Genomic DNA, 20,752 nt, shown 5'->3' with positions numbered 1-20,752 from the left:
AGGCACTGAGGACCTGTCAGGGTTGCACAAAGGAGTCACATGATCAGAGCTGTTCTTTCAGATTACACAGGTGTTGGTGAGAAGGGTGGTCTGGGGAGGGCAGAGCCTGGAGTCAAGATGACTGATGAAGGGGCCATCACAGTAGTTTACATGAACAATGATAAGAGCCTCATGCAGGGTGGTGACTGTGGGGGTGGCAAGAAGAATGTGCATAGTGGGAAGGGGGAGGGTGAGATGGGCTGTGGGCGGCATTGGAAGGACCTGCCCTCATTGTCCTGGGCAGGGGAGTAATAGGTGGGGCAGAGGAAGAATCCTAGGCATAGCCCAGCTTTGGAATTTGCCAGCCCAGGAGGCAGAGAGAACCCTCAGAACGCAGTCCATTCCCAGTCTCCCACAGTCATTACACTGGGCAGTCCTCTTGGCTAGGAGTTTCCTCTCTCCTGCTTTTTCTCCACCCTGGTCTGTTCTTTTGCTCCAGAGTGCAGACTTTGGCTCCTCTTTGTGAGGAAGTGAACTCCTACAGGCCCTGACTCCAGACCTTTCTCTTCCATGATCTTTGGTCCTGGAGCTGAGCACTCTACAAGTAGCTGGGTAGAGGGAGAGGACAGAGGGACACCTGCCAGCCCAAGGAAACAGCTAGAGCATGAGAGATGTGTGTGCACAGGGCCAGCCCATGTGGTGAATGCCATCATCACTTACACATTTTATTATCAGATCTGTGTAGACCTCATGGTTTCCCCACACTCATCCCCATGACATGGAGCGCTTGGCAGCTGGGCATGGAAGTGGGTGGCTGAGGGCAGAATTGCAGATTTGTCTGGAGTCTTCCCAGCCACGGGCCCTGGGTCTGCCTGGCATCTTTACCCACCTGGTAAGTAGCTTACAAAGAATTCAGCTTCCCTGAGATTATGCAATGAGGTCAAAGGGAAAAATCCTTGTCGGCTGAGCCTGAGGCTCAGGGAATGTCTCCTGTAAGGCTTGTCAGCAGCCATAATGAACTGCTTCTTAACTTACATGGGAAAGTCCAGTGGAAATCTCATCCACTGTTTACCCCTCGAGGCACCTCCTTTCTGTCAGGACTGGCCAGCTGGAGGGAAGGTCAGCCTCCAGGTGCCTGGGCAGACATAAGAATTCCCTCTAGCTTGTCTCCCTAAAAAAGGCTGATTCTTTCACAGGAGCAGTGGGTTCAGCCTCCATGGGAACAAGTGTCCAGAAGTGATGTTGAGCCATTTGTGTGGAAACCACCCATGGAACTCGTCTGAGATCCTTGGCTAAGAAGGGAGATGATTTTCTAGGGCCCTGATGGGTGGCTTGTACCCATGGCCAGCTTGGTCACCATCCAGTCATTAGGATGTAGGGGCAGCCCTGGACTGGGAGTCAGCGGATGTTTTGAGACCTAGTTTTATCACCCACCACCTGTGTGATCCTGGGAAGATCTCTTTTCTTCTCTCTGAAAAGAAAGGAGATCCAACTTGTTGACTCTAAAGTCTATTTGGGCCGCAGATCCTCTGAATGCTGTGTAATCACTGAGTTTCAGAGTCAGTCAAGCCCATTCCAGGCTTGAGTGACAAGTGATCCCCCAGATTTGGCTTGGTGACCTCCAATAAGCAGGAGCCCCCTTTCTCCCAAGGCAGTCTAGGCCCTGAGACAGCCTCCATGTGAGTCCTGTTCACCCTGCCCCAAGCGGCCTCTCTGACATCTGCTTCCATTCCTCCTGGCTCTGCTCCCTGAAGCAAAGCTCATTCCCCTTCAGACTCTTCAGACACTTGAAGGTGGCCTCATGTGCTCCCGCATCCCAAGGCTACACAACTCCATTTCCTTTATCCTATCCTCCTACAAAATCTCAAGGCCTTGCCCTCCCCGGGCACTCACCAACTTAACAGTGGCCTTCCTCCAAAGTAGGAGTCAGATCTAAATAAAGCCCAGTTCTCCTGACCTAGGCTGCCTGGGGCACAGGACAGTGAGTGGGACTGTGTCCCTCTCATTCTCCCCATCCCATCTCATTCTGGACACTCTGCCTTCCCCAGTGCAACCTGAAATCACATGAGCATTCCTGACTGCCACCCACACTGTTGAGTTACAGTGAACTTGTGGGCCACTGAAACCTCCAGATTCCCCCCCCCCCCAGATGAACTACTCCCAAGCCATGCCTTCCCCAGTTGTGCTGGAGATGAATCAACATTCAGTATCAGAGAAGTCTGACTTGTCTGTCATGGGGAAAGAGTCTCAGCCCATTTATTGCTTCTCACATAATGAGATGCATTCTTGGGAGCTAATGCAGGATGGCTGAGAGTACCCATGGTTCAACCTTCTGGGCAGGGCTCATGGTCCCCAGGACTTCTGCCAAAAGTGGGGAGAAGCCTGACCATGCCCATTTCCACTCCATTCTTTTCTCAGTCAATAAGTACTTCTGTATGCTTACAACATATGAGAAGATGAGCCTGGTGCTGCACAGCCAGAGAGATGCAAGATGTCCCTTTGGAAAGGTCAGAGGCAGGGAGGTGGCAGTGCTCCAGACTGTGTGAAGACAAAAGGCAGGAAAGACAGGGAACATTGTGAATAGGGGAAAAGTCTCTATAGGCTAGGGGATCAGGGGAGGCTTTACCAAAGACAGGGGACATGATCTAGGCCTTGAAGAGTGGGCAGAATTTGGCCTGACAGCAGGGAGGGAGAGAGGCACAAACAAAGCCATGGCCACAAGATTGGGCAGCATCCCCACGGAAGTGAGAGAAGGGACCTTGGACAGCATTTAATGTCCAATCTGTAGCAACCACTGAGAAAACTAAGATCCAGAGAGGAAGAGACTTGACCAAAGTCCAGCTTCTACCAAGTGGCGGTGCTGAGATACAAGCTGTCTCCCCAGCTAGGCATCTGACCATGACGTTCCCTTGTGAATCACTGCTTATTGTGGCCAAGTGCCTCACTGGTATAGCTCCCTTCAGCCTTTTCCTGGATGAACTTGAATCAATATTTTTGCCACCATTTCACCCTTGCACACTCACACCCTTCCCCTGTGCAGGGCAGTGCCTGAGGACACAGTAGAAAACTCATGGAATCTTAGCACGTGGGCACAGAACAAGCCGGGGAGAACAGGGAGGGTTTGCTGCTGATTTCTGTTTCCATGTGCCCAGCCCAGGGCACTTTGGGATGAAGGGTGGACTGGACTGGTGCTTGCTGATTGAATAAGTGATCAACAGTGATGGGGAAGACACAATCTTTCTGGCCGGGTTTTGTGGCAGCTTGTGTGAGTGTCTGCTGCTTCCATTGGACCCTGGGCATTGGCCATGTTGCAGCCAGAGTCCAGTGCTGGGGCCCATGGCTGTCCTTATGCCATCATTCCAATAATGCCATGGGCATCCACACAGAAGGAGTGAGGGGGAACAGGAGCTCTTCTTTTAGAGGTAGCTTTGCCTCACACAAAATGTTTCCTACTAAGGAGGAGAGGGCCAAATGCATTCTATTGAATGGGCTGTCTGGTCTATAGCGTGTCGAGATCAGGTGCAACTTGAGGCCCAGGGAAGAGCCCTAGTCCTGGAGTCTGGAGCCTGTTTCAAGTTCCATCTCTGAAGGTTCCTCCCTGTGTGACACTGAGCAGGTGTCCCCCCCCCGCGGCAAACCTCATTTTCCTCCTCTGTAAAGTTGAACTAGACGACCTCCAAGGCCCCTTCTTGGTCTAATTTGAAGCCCCTGGGACTGTGTAGGAGAGAGTCAAGCTGGATCCAGAGGTCTATTCTCACCTCCCTACCTCCAGGTTGTGGGTGTTTTTAGGATGACCAGATCTGATGATCTTGGGAGAATCCCTTCTCTGGAGACTGGCTTTGGTGTGTCCTCTGTCCTGGAAAATGGTAATCTTGGCAGAGCCACAAGGAGAACTCTTTCCACCCAGAACAAGTGGCATGACACTCCCCTTGCTTGAGTTGGGGGAGAAGATGGGGGTCCTGAGATCCCCAAGCAAGGATGCTTCTAGGAGGTGGTTACAGGCAAAGCTCGGTTCAATCTCTGCTCCCATTTAAAGTCCTGCCAGTGTTGCTGGCACCCTCTAATCTGGGGCCCTAGGGAAAGCCCTGGTCAGTCACCTTTGTTTGGGTTCCAGGACTCTAGAATTCCAAATGTCCCTTTAAACTCTAAGTACTGAGATTTCACTTCAATTAATACATTCATTTTAATTGATCCTTTTGTGCAACATATTCATGAACAATTGTCAAGTCTTGGGGATTTATCTACTCAATATCATTCCATGGAATGGAAAGAAATATGGTTAGTGATAGTCAGAAGGAGGGAAAGAAGTTGGGGATGGGAGAGAGCAAGCCTGGTGGGGTCCATGAATGGGAGGGCATGCTGAGCAGACAGGAATACCATAAGGACACTGAGTACCTTGGAATTGGGGTATCATAGAGATAAAAGGATAAAGAAAATGGGGTGGCCATTGACGTCTGGTAGGGCCACTGACCTGCTACAAAGCCTGAAGGGCCTCTCTGGCTTCGCTTTTTGGCTCTTTGGCTTCTCCTCTTGGCATTTAGGGCCCGTCACTTGGTTTGGCCCCACACCTTCTCAGTCTGTCATCTGTGCCTGCTGGGTGTCTGCAAATCCTTGCCATGTGGAGAGGGAACCTGGTAAGAACATCTGTACTCCTTCTGATCCCTAGCAAATCCTGGAGCTGGAGGCCATGCTCTACGATGCCCTGCAGCAGGAAGCTGGGGCCAAAATGGCGGAGATCTTGTCAGAGGATGAGCGGGAGAAGTTAAAGGTGGCAGTGGAGCAGTGGAAACGCCAGGTCATGAGCGAGTTGCGTGAACGGGATGCTCAGATCCTGCGGGAACGCATGGAACTGATTCAGCATGCTCAGCAGGTACACACCAAAGGGTGCCTGGAAAGCAGTGTACATGAAGTTAGCTGGAGGGGGGTGAGCATGGGGAGCTGGGGCCATTCCCTAACAGGTATGCCCTGAGAGATATCCAATATAGTCTCTGGGAGCCTAGAGCCCTGACCACAGCAGATGCACATGGAAGGATACTCAGGTAACCCAGTTCTCCAAGTCTGTGCCCACCCCTCCTGAGTCTTCCTGGGGAAACTCCCTGATTCCTCACCACCACCAGGCTCTGTGGCCCATCCAGGCTTTCCTACTTGTGGCCAGAGTTAGGCTGTGGGAACATCATAGTCTGGCTCTCCAAGGTTATCCTTGCTAATACCACAGATCCGATATCCAACATTGTAGGCCTTCTCTAATGTGTAACTGCTTTTGCCAGCCTCTGAAAGACTCTAGGAACAGTGGTCCATGGTGGTCTTTTCCACTGAGGGCTCTGCCATGTGTTTGTGAGCATACACACATGTGCACACACTGGCTTTCTTTTCTCATCATGCACACGTCTACACAGCCTCTGTTTTTTCACACATCACCATGGCCACTTTTCCCTCTGGTTTCCACAAACTTGGTAACTTTCACAGGGTATTTTCTTGATTTTCTACTTTGCAGAGGATAAAAGAGCTAGAAGAGAGAATTGAAGCCCAAAAAAGACAAATTAAGGAATTGGAGGAAAAGGTAAGAAAGTCCTAATGACTTTGTGAGTCTGGCTCATAGACCAAGTAAGGCCCTGCTGGTAGGTGGGTCCTGTGGCCCATGAGCCAGCTCTCAGAGCACTTGTGAGAATTAGCAAAATCTTTACTCATTGGAGCAGGATCATCTCAATGAGAGGCAGAGTGGCATAGTGGATAGGGACCTGGGGTCAGGAAGCCCTGGCTTAAGCCCTGCACATGCCACCTACTGTGACTCTGGGCAAGCAGCCTTATCTCCTGAAGACCTATCTCCATGAATGAGCTACAGGACAGGCAGATTTGCCCTACTAGAGAGGAATTCTTCATTGCAGACCCATTTTAGAGGAGAAAACTGAGACTCGGGTCCGGGGTAATGCAGTGGTTAAGCATAAGAGAAAAGACGGATTAGTTTCCCATATCAAAGACCTCTCTGGAGTCAGAAAATGTGGGTTCAAATCCAATTCAAATGCTTCCCACCTATGTAACCTTGGGCCTTGACCTTCCCAGGCTCTTGTTTCCTTAGCTGTATTACAAAATGAAAAGCCTGAAAAACAGTTTCTGGGTAATTAGTAGTCAATTTGTTAATTAGACTAGCTAATAATCAATAAATGGATGGCCAGTGGCTTTTCTTGGTAACCAAAGACACCTAATAAAGACACTGAATGCCTGAAATGGTTTTTTTTGAAAGGGAATGCTCCTGGTAAGAGAAATCAACCCTGATAGGTGGACATATCAATGAAGAGATGGGCTAAAAGTTTTTAGCTTCTGCTGAGAACGTGGCTTGATCTTGAGACTCAGCCACTCCAGCACCCTGGACAGAGGAATCCATCTCCACCCAAACCAGTCTGGTTGATTTTGTCCTTTGTGAGATGGGTCACCCTAACTACAATGGAGGGGTGCAAGGACATGGGCTTATTCCCTAAGGAAAAGAATTCACCTCGATTGAATTCTGTTTACACCCTACCCAGAAGTAAGGTCTTCTAGTGGCTGACTGACTTATGAGGACTGGAACCTGGATGAGGAAATAGGAGAAAAAGCCTCAATGCTAATTTAATATTTGTTGTTAATATAATAGCAAAATAATTTCCCTCACTTGTAAAATGAAGTCTGGAACTAGTTGGCCTCCCTTTCAGCTCTAGGTCCTTGCCTTGTGACCCTCTAAGCCAGGGACTTGCTCCTACCAGGCCTGATTTCCCAGGCCCAGTGTGGTGTTTGGGAACAAATGGCCTTTGTGGGCCTCTCTACCTCCCACATCCCCCAGAATTACCTGCTTCTCATGTGTTTCTTCTCTTTCTAAATGGCAGCTTGCCTTACTCTGCCTGCAGTAATCAGCTTTTCCTTACCAGACACACTGTAAATTCTTTTTTTCTCTCTTTTCTTCCATTTTCCCCTTTCTTTTCAGTTTTTATTTTTGTTTTTATTTTTCTCCTTAGCTTTCATCCTTTGGTCATAGTCCACCTGGGTGCCCAGCCACAAGGGGTGAGTAGACTCTTCTGACCCAGCTTTTATTAGACTCAGTTGAGTTCATCACCACATTGCCTGATTTCTTGTTCTTCACCTATTTTTATTTGTACATTTCAGTTTCCAAAAGAAGTCAGAAAACAATTTTCTCTTCTTGGAACAGACAGCAATGGTTGCCAAGACAAAAACTCAAGACGTTAGGACCACAGTTTCTGACTCTGACTCCTGATCTTGTCCCTGGAGACAGAAGAGGATTTATTCTCGGTGACCTTCTCCTGGAGTGGCAGAGAGAGAGAGAGGGTGAATTCAAACTCGGTGGGATCATCTTCGGTGCCCATTCCTTGGGTGACCATCTGTTTTCCACGAGCCAGAAACCCAGGAACAGCCTTCAGCTTAGCCTGGAGGATGGTGTCCTCATCCCAGTTCCAGGAAGAGGTCCCAGTCCCCTGCCATGCAGGGAGTGTCTCTGTCTCTGTCTCTCTCTGTCTCTCTATCTCTCTCTTTCCACCCCCCTCTCCCTTCTCTGTCTCTATCCCCCTCCCTCCCTCCCTCTCCCTCTCTCTCTCCTCCTCCCTCTCTCTCTGTCTCTATCTCTTTCTGTGTGTGTCTCTCTGTGTGTATCTTTCTCTCTGTCTTTCTCTCTGCTTCTGTACAGAAGTGTCCACCTCCTGTGCACTATGTTGCACATTTCTGGTAGCTGTTTTAACACAAATCTCTGAGGAAGGATTCCAGAAAGAATGGGACCTCTTGCTGCTAAGGGTGGGGCAGGAAAGGATGGTGGAGTCATGATGACAGCAAAGGGAGATGGGCTGCCACACCGGTTTAGAATTCCCAAGAACAGTGGGCTGCTTACTTTCCCCAAACCAAGAGAACTGGTGGATGAAATGATGCATGCACTCCAGCTTGCTAAAATCCTGATCATTCAGCAAGGAAAGCAGCCACCTGATGCTGGCAGCCCCCAGATTGTTTTTGACAATTTGGCTTCTCATTGCATCCTGATGCTTCCATGATTATAGCTAATAAGGGGGTCTCTTGTGCCTAGGTCCTTAGCTAATAATTATGGTACACTTAACCATGTCCTGCATCCTCTAGCCCAATAAGCTCCTGTGCCCCCTGAAGAAGAGGCAGAAGTTGAAAAGAGCAACATTGAGCCAAGGGCAAAGAATAGGCTGGGCTTAACTGGCTCAAGGAAATTGGGGAAGTGAAGGAATTCCTCAGGGGTGAGCAGGGAGAGAACATTGATTGATGAAAATGCAAAAGAGGAACCCAAGATATTGTCTGAAACAGAGATACAGGAAGCCATGAAGAGGATCCCTCCCCAACCACCCCACCCAGCCACAGTGCCCAAGCAAGTCTTAAGTAAAACCAACCCCCCAGCTGGATTGGCTGAGGGGCGATGTTCCAGGTTCAGCACGGATGGCCCCATCATGCAACACTCAATCCCACACCTTTCCCTTGACCCACGCTCCATCACCTCCACTCACATGAATTCCTCCAAGTGGAGCTGGATAAACCATCTTTAATCTTCCCAGGAATGATGAAGGAACCCTGCCACTGAGCTGAGCGAAGGTAAGGATGGAATGACCAGCTGGGCCATTTGGAGTGACTTTGTCATCATTTCTGCTGGTGCTATAAGATGTTACATTTTGCAGAAGATATTATCTTGTTAGATTCTTTGAAATGAATTTCTCCATAGGAATTTCTATTCCTAGCTCACAGGGGAAGGAAACCCATTCTTGTAGATTTTAAGGGACATGCCAATGATCACCCAGCGACTATGTGTCAATCAGGGCTTGAACTGTTGCTAAGCACGTCTTCAGGGCCGCTTGGCACAGACTCTGCTCACCTCCTATGGGGCTCTCCAACCCAAATGATGCCCACGGGAGGACAGGACTAAGTACACCCTGGACAGGCTTGTTGGTCATTTCGAGGGTTCTTGTCATGATGTTTAATGGGACAGCTAGGTGGCACAGACATAACTTGTCAGGCTTGTAGTAAGGAGGGTCTGGGCCACATATGGATTCCAACCCTTACTAGTTGTGTGATCCTGGGCAGTCACTTAAGCCCTGTCTGCTTCAGTTACCTCATCTCTGAAATGGCAATAACAGTAGCACTTCCCTCCCAGGGTTATTGTGCAGATCAGATGAGAGCATAATTGTAAAGTGCTTAGCACAGAGTGAGGACCATGTCCAAGCTAGCTCTGGTCATGAATTTACATTTCCCTGTGAAGGATTCTCAGCACTTCTCCCTCACCAGTGGCTGCTGAGCATTTGAATGCTTTTTGGAAAACTATTAATACCCTTTGCCCATTAAGGACTGGTTCATCTTCACCATGAGGGGTTGGAGTCTGTACATTCTAAAAAGAATAATGGGGCAGGAATGGAAGCCCATGTGAGGCCTGAGAGTTGGGTGAAGCCTTTGGGGCCATCCAGTCCACCATCCTCATTTTACACAGAAAGAAACTGAGCCCCAGAAAGGGGAAAGGACCAGCCTAGGACAAGACAGGGCAGGGATTTCAAAGGAGGGAAGTCTCCTTTCCACCACTCTTTGCCTCTATTCCTGCTTGCATCCTCTCTCTCCCTCCCTCTCTTTCTGTCTCTGTCTCTTCATCTCTCTGTCTCTTTATCTCTCTGTCCCTTTCTGTCTCTGACTCTATCTGTCCCTGCATCTCTCTGTATGTCTCTCTCTGTCTCTGTCTGTCTCTCTCTCTCTCCCCCAACCCCAGAAGTGCACCAGTCACTGACAGCCTAATCCCACATTGCTCATCACTGAAGTTTTGGTGTGCTCTGATTTAGGCCTGGGCAGCCTAGTGCCCTCAGCTCCTGAGGGTCAGATTTAGTGATTGACATTAGTTAACCAGGTGCAGTTCAAAACTTTTACAGCTCAAGCTTCAGCACCAGCCTCAGCCTCCTCAGTGCAGGGATCAAAGTCAGTGCTACCATGCCCAGCCTACATTCTCAGAACAATGTAGGGTCCCATGCCTGACCTCTGTTTTTCTCAATATCTCTCCCAGTAGAAAGGCCATGCTGGGGGCCTGACTTGACAGTGGACAGACATTCATTGTGCATGGACAGCCAGGTGTGTGTGCTTTAATAAAGATCCAGGTGGCCACTGGAGAATGCTGTCATTTAGCCCAAAGATTGCCAAATCTGACCTCTGGGACCTGCTAGCCCAGCCTAGGTAGGAACTAGAAAGCTGCTGACTGCTAGCTTGCGTGTCTGTGACAGAGGCCCAGAACGCTGCAGCTTGGACAGCTCCTCCTCCTTGTGTCCAAGAATGGAGGCTCTCCTCTGTGCTTCTCCACCAAACCTCATGACCAGTGCTGCTGGGTCTTTAAACACCATGTTATTGGTGACTAGGGAGCAGAGACTGGATGTAGTCAGCTTCTTGAATGAATGAATGAATAAGTGAGCATTTATTATCTGCCAAGAACTAGAGTTATAAACAGAAAAGTGAAATGCCCCTGCTCTAGTGGGAGACAACACAGAGGAAAGGTCTCAGCTGCAAGTCTGATAGAAAGGTACCAGGGTCCTGAGGGGCAGCCACAAAGCAGATGGCCATACCTCTCCTTTCATGGCATTTCCATAATAAAATGGCATCATCTTCTGATGCTGGACAGGGCCAAGGACTTTTGTGGGGAGGACTCTCCTTCCTGGGTCTTCTGGAGGCGTGACTGCCAGGTCTCATCTCTCCAGGAGCTTCTTTCCAAGGCAATGGATATAGGGGCTAGGCTGGTGGTCTGGGGAAGGGTGCTGCCACTCCCAGAGCCCGTGGGATCCTCTGTTGTCATGGTAGTTGACCTACAGTTGTTGTGAGTGGTCATAATCAAGGTGGGCTCTTCCTTTTCTTCTCAGAAATCACTCCACCTGCTGTGGCTTTGACCCTCTCGGTTTTTCCCACATCCTCTCCATTCCTTAAGTCAAGACTAGGTCTTTTCATCCAACTCCCAATCTGAGCTTGAGTCTGCCCTGTTTTCCCTTGCTAAACAGAGGCTTCCCTTGCTAGGGCCAGAAGTTCATTCCAGCTCTGAGGCCAGTTCTGTACCCTGCTTTTTGGATGTAGTTGGATAGTCCTTGCCTGGGCAGCCTTGGAAGAAGACAGCTTCATGGTACCTTTGGGATGCCCAGTCAGCTCAGCAGTGGTGCCACTGATGGGGCCCATGAGCACTGGTTAGGTGCTTTGACATGGCCAATAAGTGGCAAGAAGGACTCCACAGCAGGGCAAGGGGCATTATGCTGGTAGGTAGTGTGATACCGAGGAAAGAACAAGTCCCCAGTCTGTGTGACTGCTGTCAACCTCAGACTAACCGCTTCATCTCTTTGGGCCTCAGTCTCTGGAAGATGGTAGGTAGAAGGAGACTGTCTCTGCAGTTCTCTCCATCTCTTTCCTACTGACTCGAAGAATTCTCTTGCCTCAGGTAGACATGAAGAGAATGACAGCTGATGGAATGGGGGATGTTGAGCACCTGACTTTGGGTTGGAGGGGCCAAGTAATTGGGCTACAGAGAAGGCACCAGCAGCCCTGGGGGCCTGGCCTCCTGCTTCTGTCCTTTCAGAGTCATGTGGCTGTGCAGAGATGACAGAGGAGCCATTTGGAGTTAGTCAGACCAGTGAGGCAAGAAGCAAAAGGTCCTGACAATGGTCCCTATTGTTGCTGGAGGCCAGTTCTGGGGCAGAACTAAGGAAAGCATTGGGTCATGGAGAGGTCACCACTCAGAGAGAAGGGAGTTCAGCTAGCAGCATCAAGGACCACTCCCTCATCTTCCTTATTCCAGCCTTCCTTGGCAAGACCCTTCAGGATCTCACAGGCAGATTTAGGAGATTTGATAAAAACCCAAGCAGTGGCTTGTTGGGTCCAAAATTTGACAAGTGGGAGGCTTCTCAGACCACTGCCCCCTCCTCAGAGACCATAGCCTAGCCAGGTCTCTTGCAGGAGCAGGGTAAAAAGGGGGAGGGAGGCCCCATTGGCTGCCAGTATTTTCTCTTTATTGATGTCTCTTCTTTTTGTATTGTAGTAGCCTATTAGGGGAGGGGATGTCTGCCTGCCTCAAGTCTGCCCCCTCTAATCCATCCTTCATTCAAACACTAAAGTGACTTTCTCAAGATTCAGGACTGACCAGTTATCCCCCTATTCAGTAAACCCCAGTGGTAACCCATCACCTTCAGGATCAAATACAAAATGCTATTTGGCCTTCCAGTGACCCTGGCCTGTTTCATGAACAAGACCCCCCCATCTCTCCTCTAAGCACATGCTCTCTGGCCCTCCCCTGTGCCTGGAATGCTCCCCCTCCTCTGCTCCAACCGCTGACGTCCCCGGTTCCCTTAAGTCCCACCTAATATCATGCCTCCTCCAGGAAGCCTTCCCCACCCCTCTTCATTCTTGTCTTTCCTCTGTCCATGGTCTCCTGAATATGGACTGTTTTGTATAGATGTCTTTGCATGTTGTCTCCCCCATTTGATTGAAAGCAGGGGCCCTTTTGTCTCTTATGCTTAGCATAGTGCTGGGTACATTGTAAATGCTTGACAAGTATTGATTGATCCCCCCTCACACCACCCAGAGAGCCTCCCTGTGTAACTGAAAATTAAAAGGTCTCTGCTAAGCAGCTAAGCCAAAGTGGAAAACACAAATGCCAAGCCCAAGAGCATCTGCAATGTTCAATGCCCACAGTCCCTTCCAACTCCCCTTCCCCACCAAGAGCAAAGCTTCCATCCCCTCAACTCTTTCCTCCCATGCCGACCATTCTGAGTAGTGGCAGCGTATCATGTGGATTTCTTTTTACGCTTTCTATGTATGAACATGACCAAATAGTCATTGTGACTCTTGTTTTCCTAGCTCTGACCTGACTTTGTCTCATCTGTTCACTTTTGTCTTTTTGGGTTTCTCTGAATTCTTGTTGATAGTTTCTTAAGGTGAATGGAATCCCATGTGGTTTCAAGACATCTCTGTGTTAGGGAGCTCAGAAACTCCTTCTCTCCAACCCTACCTACTCCCCCCCCCCCCCGCTCAAGTTTCTTGATTTCCTTAGAATGTCTGTTTTCCTGGGGCCACCTCTTTTTAGCTCAGTGTCTGTGGGGGCATCTGAAGGCTTAATCTGAGGTCTGAGGAATCCCAGTCTGGCTTCAAGGATGTCAAGGTGATGTGATGATGGGAGGTACATGATTAACACAGCTGAAGGGGCCTCAAAGACTTCTCAGGAAACGATAGCCCACCTTAGACAGCACCCCAGCTTAGGACCTCTGTCCGCCCACCTTGGGCAGCACCCCAGCATAAGAGCTCTGTCCACCCATCCTCAGGTTTTGTGTTCTCTTCTGCTGTCTCTGTGAAGACAAGGAAGAGAGAAGCAGCCACTTAGGGCCTCCTCTTCATGCTGAGACCATCCTCTCTACTAGGGTCATTCCCAACTGGATTATGAGCCCATCCCCTGTGAATGGGAGGGGGGAAGAAAGATGCCAGGCTGGCTTTCTGTTGCACATTTGAGGAGCAAGGGATTAGCAGTGATCACTGGCTGCCTGGCTCATCTCCTCAGCACACTCATCCCTAGTGCTGTGCTGCCAGAGACATGGGGTCAAGCCCAGCACAGGTCATGGGAAAAAGCAGTGTTAAGCAGGCCCAGGTGGCCCTCCAGCTGTCTCACCAATTGCCCCAGAGTTAAAGGAGAACAGGGTGCCCCAGAGCAGGTGGCTCCTCAGCTGCATGAGGGATGGACAGCACATGCCTGATGTTTGCTATGCCATGCTGGCAAAGGACAGTCTTCCAAAGGACAGTGTTAGAAGAATGATCCTGTAGAACAAAGGAAAAAATGCCAACTTCCTCTTGGATCCCTCTCCTTAATATTGGCTTTGGAACTGAAGGGTGAGCCAGGAAGCTGGTGAGATGTGAGGAAAGCAGCCCATGTGACCCAAGTCTGACTCTGTGCCCCTAGGACAAAGACTAAAGGCAAAGTTGTATTTCTGCTGAGGATGAAGTCTCTGTTGATGGCCTTCCATGCCTCACCACTGAGGCCACTGCCCGATTAGACCTTGCACAGAATCATAGGATCATAGCTGTAGAGCTGGATAGGACATGAGAGGCCACTCAGTCCAACTCCATTTTTTCAGAAAAAGAAACTGAGGCACAAATAGGTTAATTGACTTTACCAGGGTCACCTGACCAGTAAGTTTCTAAGGTTGGATTTGAAAGCACCCCAACTATCTACTATGCTTCCTTCCTCCCTCTCTTCTCTTTCTTTCCTTCCTTCCGGTTTAAATGCACAAAATAATATTAATAGGACTACAAAGGAAGCCGATTGTCTTGAAATACTTTTATAGATAATGTAATGTAGGGAACTCAAGGCAACATAATCCAGTGCCCTGCAGTCTTACAGGAAGCATGATTTCACGTGGTACACCTGTGCTCCTTGAGGGCAGGGACTGTCTTTGGCTCACTTTTTAAGGCCCCTTCACCCCCTTTCCTTATTTATATCCCTGGCTCTTAGCACAGTGCCTGGCATATAGTAGGTGCTTAATAAATGTTTTGTATAGTATATCCTAATATAGTATAGCATGATAATACAAATATAACATGACAGCATGATCAAGCGCGATGCAATAGGTTATAACCTGTGGTTACATGCTAGAGCATGATATAACCATGGCATCATCTATTATCTAATATAACACTGTCATGACAATAGAATGAATGTAATATAATTCTTCTACATGTGTATACACATATAAGTATGTGTGTGTACATATGTGTATCAGAGAGAGAGCCAGAGAGAGTCCCTAGACCCTACCTAAGTCGAGAATCCTTGGGGTTTGAAGTGTGCCCAGCCCAAACTCCTCACTCTACACATGGCCCTGAAGAGCTTAGTGGCTTGCCCTGGATCACACGAGCATAAAGAAACAGACTGAGTACTGACGCCCAGGGCCTGATTCGAAATCTGGTGATCTTTCCGCAGCTGGAAGAGGAGGGCCTGCCAGAGGTTCCAGCTTTGCTGCAGCCTAGAAGGCCGATAGAAGGCCTCCTTCCGGCTTTCCCCACACAAACCAGCACCTGGCGCAGCCTGGAGGCTGAGGAGGAGAGCGGACGGGCGTTCCCACAGCTCAGTCTCTTGCAGTGAAAAGTCCATTTATCTAGGGGTGGCTTATTAACATTCACTGGGGTTTCTTTCTCTGAAAAGCTCAGTGCGGGACCTCCGGAGGGCGGACGAGACAGAGGGCCCAGGGCTTCGTTAGCATTTCAAAGCCGCCTTCCAGCTGGGAAGCGCCTCCGCAGCGGGGCCTTCCCGGCCCAGGGGTAAAGAATTGATTGGCTCCATCTGTCCAGGCCTCCCTTCCCAGTGACCTGACGGAGCCTCGGCCGTGGGGAAGCATAAGGTCTCCATGGAAGCTGGGGGGTCAATCCCCTGTCCCGGGACACATTTGTAATGCCTGCCCGGCAGCCTCGGCTTCTCGGCTTGTCTGAAGAGAACTCTTTGGTGACGTCAGGCCTGGGGATCGCCAGATCCAGGTGCTCAGGTCCCACCCCTCCCCTGGTGAAGAACGTTCAGTCATGGCCATGGGTCAGGCACACCCCTCCCATCAGCCTCGGAAGGCCTTCGCGGTCTTTGGGCTGCACTCTTGGGAAGTCGCCATCACTCCCATCATGCACTTACGTCACCGGTGGGGACATCCCCTCGGCGGCTCTTCGCCCCTCCCCCGCCACGTGTGGCCCAGACCTCAGATGACCCGGCACAGCTCCAGGACCCGCGCATCTCCCAATCGGACAGGCCCAGAAGAGCAAAGCCCTATTCCAGGGTCGGCGGGTGCCAGGAAGGCTTCTGTGAAAAAATGCCTTCCGGGGATGAGCTGGTGGCCGCTGGACAGAGCCCTGGCTCCGAAGTCCTGGGACCTGGGTTCAGAACCCCGGTCGGATGCTTCCTACTGTTTCTCCCTCTCTAAAAGGCGAGGGTTGGACTCCGTGGCCTCTGACAGCCCTTGGAGCTCCGGATCTGGGACGCCGGGGGCGGGCACCCCCGCCCCCGCCCCCGAGCCCAGCTCCGGCTCGGTCCTGGGAGGAGTTAATAGGATTGCAGCTTCAGGGTGACACGGGGATGGATCGGCCCACAGCTCTGCCCACACTTCTGGCCCCCAGGACTGAGGGGAGCTTCGGGGCCTCTGAGCAGGACCAGGAAGCGCGGGACCCAGACAAGGGCTTTCAGGCTTAACCCGTGCCGCGCCATAGGAGCTCTCCGCTGGGGCAATGCGCAGTAGAGCTTGAGAAGCAGTCCTTGATGGGGAAGTGTGGCAAAACAAGCAGCCTGCGGAACATAAGCAGAAAAGAGTAGGGTGTTTGCAATCAGTCTGCGCCCCAGTAGTACTGCCCTTATCCAAGGTGACAGAATTCTGGATGGACAAGTTTGTTGCCTCTAACTGGGCCCACGATGGCTGTTATGTGACGAGCATTGGATTCTCAGCCAGAGGAGGAGAAAAGCTGTGTGACCTTGCACAAGTCCCTCTGACCCATCCCAAGGCTCTGCTCCTGTCTATAAAATGAGTTTGCTCTCATTTGCTCAGGGAAGGAGTTGGTCTTTAACATAATACCTTCAGCTGGAAACCCAGTGATCCTGGGGCCTCACCCAGCTGAGATGACAGACAGTGAGTGGGTGGTTTGATTGAGCCAGGATTTTAAGATTGAAGGTGCAGAGTAGGAAGGGCAAGTCCTACCCCTCCTCCCATGCTTATTAGCTGTGGACTTGACCTTTAAGCCTCAGTTTCTGCATTTGTAAAATGAGGATAGCCAGACTTGTGCTGCCCCCAAAGCAGGCTGTCTGGAGAATCCAGTGAGCCAGCAGATAGACTGCCATCGCTAATCCAATAAACCCTTTTCTTAAAATACTCCTGTTATCCAGACCCAGATAGATGTAGTAGGGTGGTTTTTGAATCCTCTTAATTCTAATTTATGCATGACTCTAGGCTAGCCTTCCCAGAGAGGCCTGAGCCTCCCAACTTTCAATAACTAATCACGTGGTCACTGCTAAAAGGCAGCTTCCAGTGGCTCTTGATTGGCCCCGAATTCTGAGCCCCAGCTCTGATACAGAAAGCAAGACAGGATGATGCTGGAAAAGCCTGAGGATGAATGTCCAATGAGCCGTACTCTGGTCCTGGGGCTGAAATGATGGCTCTTGGGCTGTCTGAAATGAAAAGTTAAGGGTTGAGCAGTTCTTAGAGAGAACAGCCCCATGCATATTTTATAGGGGGAGTGTGCTAGTATTGGCTCCCCAGATTTAGAGCTCTCAGGGACCTTGGGGACCCTCTCATTCAACTGTCTCATTGTTCTGGCAGTCTAACAGTGATAGGAGCGAGGATGTGGCCAGGAACCCCAGCAGACATTTCAGGAATGGGAGTCTTCCCTGTGCAGAACCAGTGGAGAGCTGAGGGCGTCCCCAACTGGGCAAAATGCTTGACTTCAAAGCTGGAGGCCTGGGCTTAAATATGGCCTCTGCTCCCCATCTTCCAGGCTTCCCTGAGTCCAGGGAAGAGTCCATCATAGATCATGAGCCCCGGCTGGGTCTTGCTGGCAAATATGGCAGACATGAGCCATACAAGATTAAGGGGATGAGCCCCAGGAAAGTCAACCAAAAAAGGGAGATGGCTTTTAATGTGTTTTGAAAGTTAAGCTGAGCTGGTTTTATGTGAAGTGTCTTAGTTAAGACCCAATATTCCCCTAAAGTCTGAGGCTGTGCTATTGGGGCCCTAGCAGCCAGGACAGCCCTTTGGCAGGCTCTGGGGAGGCTGAGGCATCAAAGGGCCTTTGGGATGTCTGGGACTTAGCCCCCTGCAAGCCACAGCACAGAAGCCAGCAGCTGTTTTTCTTTCTGCTTCTCTCTCTTTCTCTGGCTTTCCTCTTCTTCCCATCTCCCCTCCTGGCACTGGCAGCTTCACCAGACCCCTCTCTCTGCTGTTCCTCTTCATCAGCTGGCACCCATGTTGTTCCACATGGCCCTGGGATCCCTTGCTCTCTGCCTCATTGCCTGGCTCTTTTCCATGGGACCTGCCTCTAGCTTGGCTCTTCACTGCCCTGTTCCCCATGCTATCATTGGGATGCCTGCAGACCCAACTCCTCTCTTGGCCGCTGAGTTCCTTCCTACCTTTCTGACTTTGCATGAGCCTCTTCCCTTCTTGGGCCTCCTGTCTAAGGTTCCTGCAGTTTCTTCCAGAACCAAAACTTCTCCCTTCTGGCCTTAAGGTTCCATTCAAAGGATCCACCTGAGGACCTGGAATTTCCTGCTTGTGTTCAGCCAGAGACTCAGCTGGGAAGGCCTAGCTGTGCCAGTGCCTTGGAGAGGATTTGGTCAGCTCCTTGGGAAAGAAGAGTGGGGCGAAATCTGGTAGTTTCCAAATTAACTTGTTATTCTTTAAAAGTTCAGTGTCTTTCACTTGAAGAAGGCACATGAGCCCTCAGGGCAAAGTTCTGGGGGCCACCTTCTTGTACCCCTGTGGCTGTTAGCTGTCTCCCCTCCTGCAAATCCCAGCAGCCTTTTTCTCAGTGCTCATCCTCCTGGAACTCCGGCAGCCCTTGGCACAGATGATGCCCTCTCCCTGGATACTGTCTCCTCACCAGGTCTCCATGACACCCCTTTCTCCCAATTTTCCTTCTACTTTGATGACTGTTCCTTTTTGATCTCCTGCATTAAAGCTTCAGTCAGGTCTTGGCCACTAACCGTGGGCAGTCGCCAAGGCTCTGTTCTGGGCCCTCTCTTTTCCCTCTAAACTATCTTGCTTGGTGACTTCCTCTCTCCAGGGCTTTTGATGATTATTCTGCACTGCACGTTGCCTTTCTCAGATTTGCTTGGGCAACTCTAAGTTCTCTCCCGAACATCTCCAACTGCTAGCAGACATCTCAGACTAGATTTCCTGTGGACATTTGAAACTCGATATGCCGAAAAGTGAGTTTCTTTTGCTCTAAAGTATCCTTTTGCTGACTTCCCTACTCCTGTCAAGGGCACTACCTACCACCCTGCCAGGTCCCCGGGCTCACCATCTTACTCTCCCAAGTCTGCCATCTCCAATCAGTTACCCAGGCCCATAGATTTTAATTTCTTAACTTCTCTCATCCGCATCCTCTTCTCTGGCACTGCCCCCACCCTGCTGCAGGACCTTAGCTGATGGTGTCTCTGCCCACTCCAGGCCATTCTCCACTCATCAGTGAAAGCACCAGTAAAATCGTGTTACTCTCCTAGTCTGTAACTCAAGTGACTCTGAATTGTTCAAGGATCAATTCCAGTTGACTTTCAGTGCCCCTCACAATCTTCCCCACCCCCCACAGACCTTCATAATCTGTCCACCCCACTCCCATCCTTCCGGTCTCCTCAAAGCTCACACCCTTGCCTTCCCTGTGCATTCAACAATCCTGGGACGCTGCTTTTCTAGAGAGACCTTCCATCTCTGGACTCAGTGTATTTGCTTTGGCTGCTCCCCTGCCTGGAATGCTCTCCCTCCACATCTCCACCTCCTAGCTTCTTTCAAGTCTCAAATAAAATTCCACCTTCCATTCTTTTTTTTTTTTTTAAGCAATTGGGGTTAAGTAACTTGCTCAAGGTTACACGGCCAGTTATTTCTGGGTGTGGTGCTGAGTGTCTGAGCCTGGGATTCGATCTCCAGGTCATCCCAACACTGGAACCGGTGCTCTTACTCGCTGAGCCACCTGGCCGCCCCTCCACTTTCCATTCTTAAGGGATCTTCCTAGATAACAAAATGTAAATTTGTCCTTTTGCCACCTGGACAATTATCCTTGACCCTGGGTTCTCAGGTCCAGCAGAGTAATTCCAATCCGTCTTCCCCTGAGGAGAGTTCTAATAATGATATGATGATAATAATAAGAATTTTTTTAATCTAAGTGCCAGGCACTGTGCTAAGCACTCTGAAAGTACTTGAAATCCCCCCTTCCACCCCAGTCTTTCTTCTCTGGGAAATTTCTGAATGATTGACCCAGTTCCCATATGGTGTGCACTCAAGACCTTCACCATCCTGTTTGGCTTCCTCGGGAATTTCTCCAGTTTATCCATTTCATTCCTAAAATACTGTTCCCAGCATTGAACATAACACACTGGATGAGGTGTGATGAGGTATGTCCTCTAGGATCAAAAGCAAACTCATTCTCATTGAGTCCTTCACATGCTGGCCTCAGCCTACCTTCCTTGACTCAGTCCCAGAACTCCCCTAGACACAATCCAGCCTTAATAGCCCATTTGCAGTTTGTTGAACTCACTTATGAGTTCACACTGAGTTCTCTCACTTCTGCCCTGGTCCAGGTTGTTCCCAAGCCCAGAATGCCATCTCTCCTCCCCTCTACCTCCTACGTTCTCTGTTTTCCTTTAAGGCTCATCTTCCTATGGAAAGTGCTTCCTGATTTCCTCAGTTGTTAATGCTCTTGCCCTCCTTCTCTCCCTCCAGTTATTGATTAATAGCATCAAAGCCAAGTCCTGGCATCCTAGGAGTAATAATACCAGAACACCCCTGCCATAAGCCTGAGGCATCCTTTCCTTCCTCAGTTACACCCAATGTCAGTGAAGAAGGAAATACATGCAGGGAGCACCCTAGCAGAGAGTCACACCACTCTAGAAGCCACATGGCCCAAGGCAGCTCCCACCTCTGACCCTGCAGGGCCTGATGCCCTTGTCCTCTTCTTCCTTATGCTGCTTTGCCTGGGCTCAGAGTTTCTGCTGGGGAGCTCCCTCCTCCTAACCACCCAAGCCCAGCCAGTGCTGACTCCTCTCATCCCAACTAACTGAGCTCAC

At 50.1% G+C, this 20,752-nt stretch overlaps 1 protein-coding gene across 4 annotated transcripts in view; it reads left to right on the top strand.

Moving 5' to 3' along the window:
• JAKMIP3 (Janus kinase and microtubule interacting protein 3) overlaps positions 1-5,658 on the top strand; it is a 65,397-nt gene extending 59,739 nt beyond the window's left edge. For 2 of the 4 annotated variants that reach the window (XM_069101651.1, XM_069101650.1), the window contains exons 18-19: positions 4,646-4,849; positions 5,474-5,658. In XM_069101651.1, coding sequence (XP_068957752.1) covers positions 4,646-4,849; positions 5,474-5,554 — 285 coding nt within the window. In that variant the 3' untranslated portion in view covers positions 5,555-5,658. The remainder of the gene's footprint in view (positions 1-4,645; positions 4,850-5,473) is intronic. The other 2 variants (XM_069101653.1, XM_069101652.1) reach the window with 1 other exon arrangement.
• Positions 5,659-20,752: the final 15,094 nt, after the last annotated feature.

This window comes from Petaurus breviceps, unplaced genomic scaffold, assembly GCF_028583685.1.
Source record: "Petaurus breviceps papuanus isolate PSGF00001 unplaced genomic scaffold, PetGlider_PUasm1.0 490, whole genome shotgun sequence".
Taxonomy (NCBI): domain Eukaryota; kingdom Metazoa; phylum Chordata; class Mammalia; order Diprotodontia; family Petauridae; genus Petaurus; species Petaurus breviceps.
This window is presented reverse-complemented; position numbering and strand designations above follow the sequence as displayed.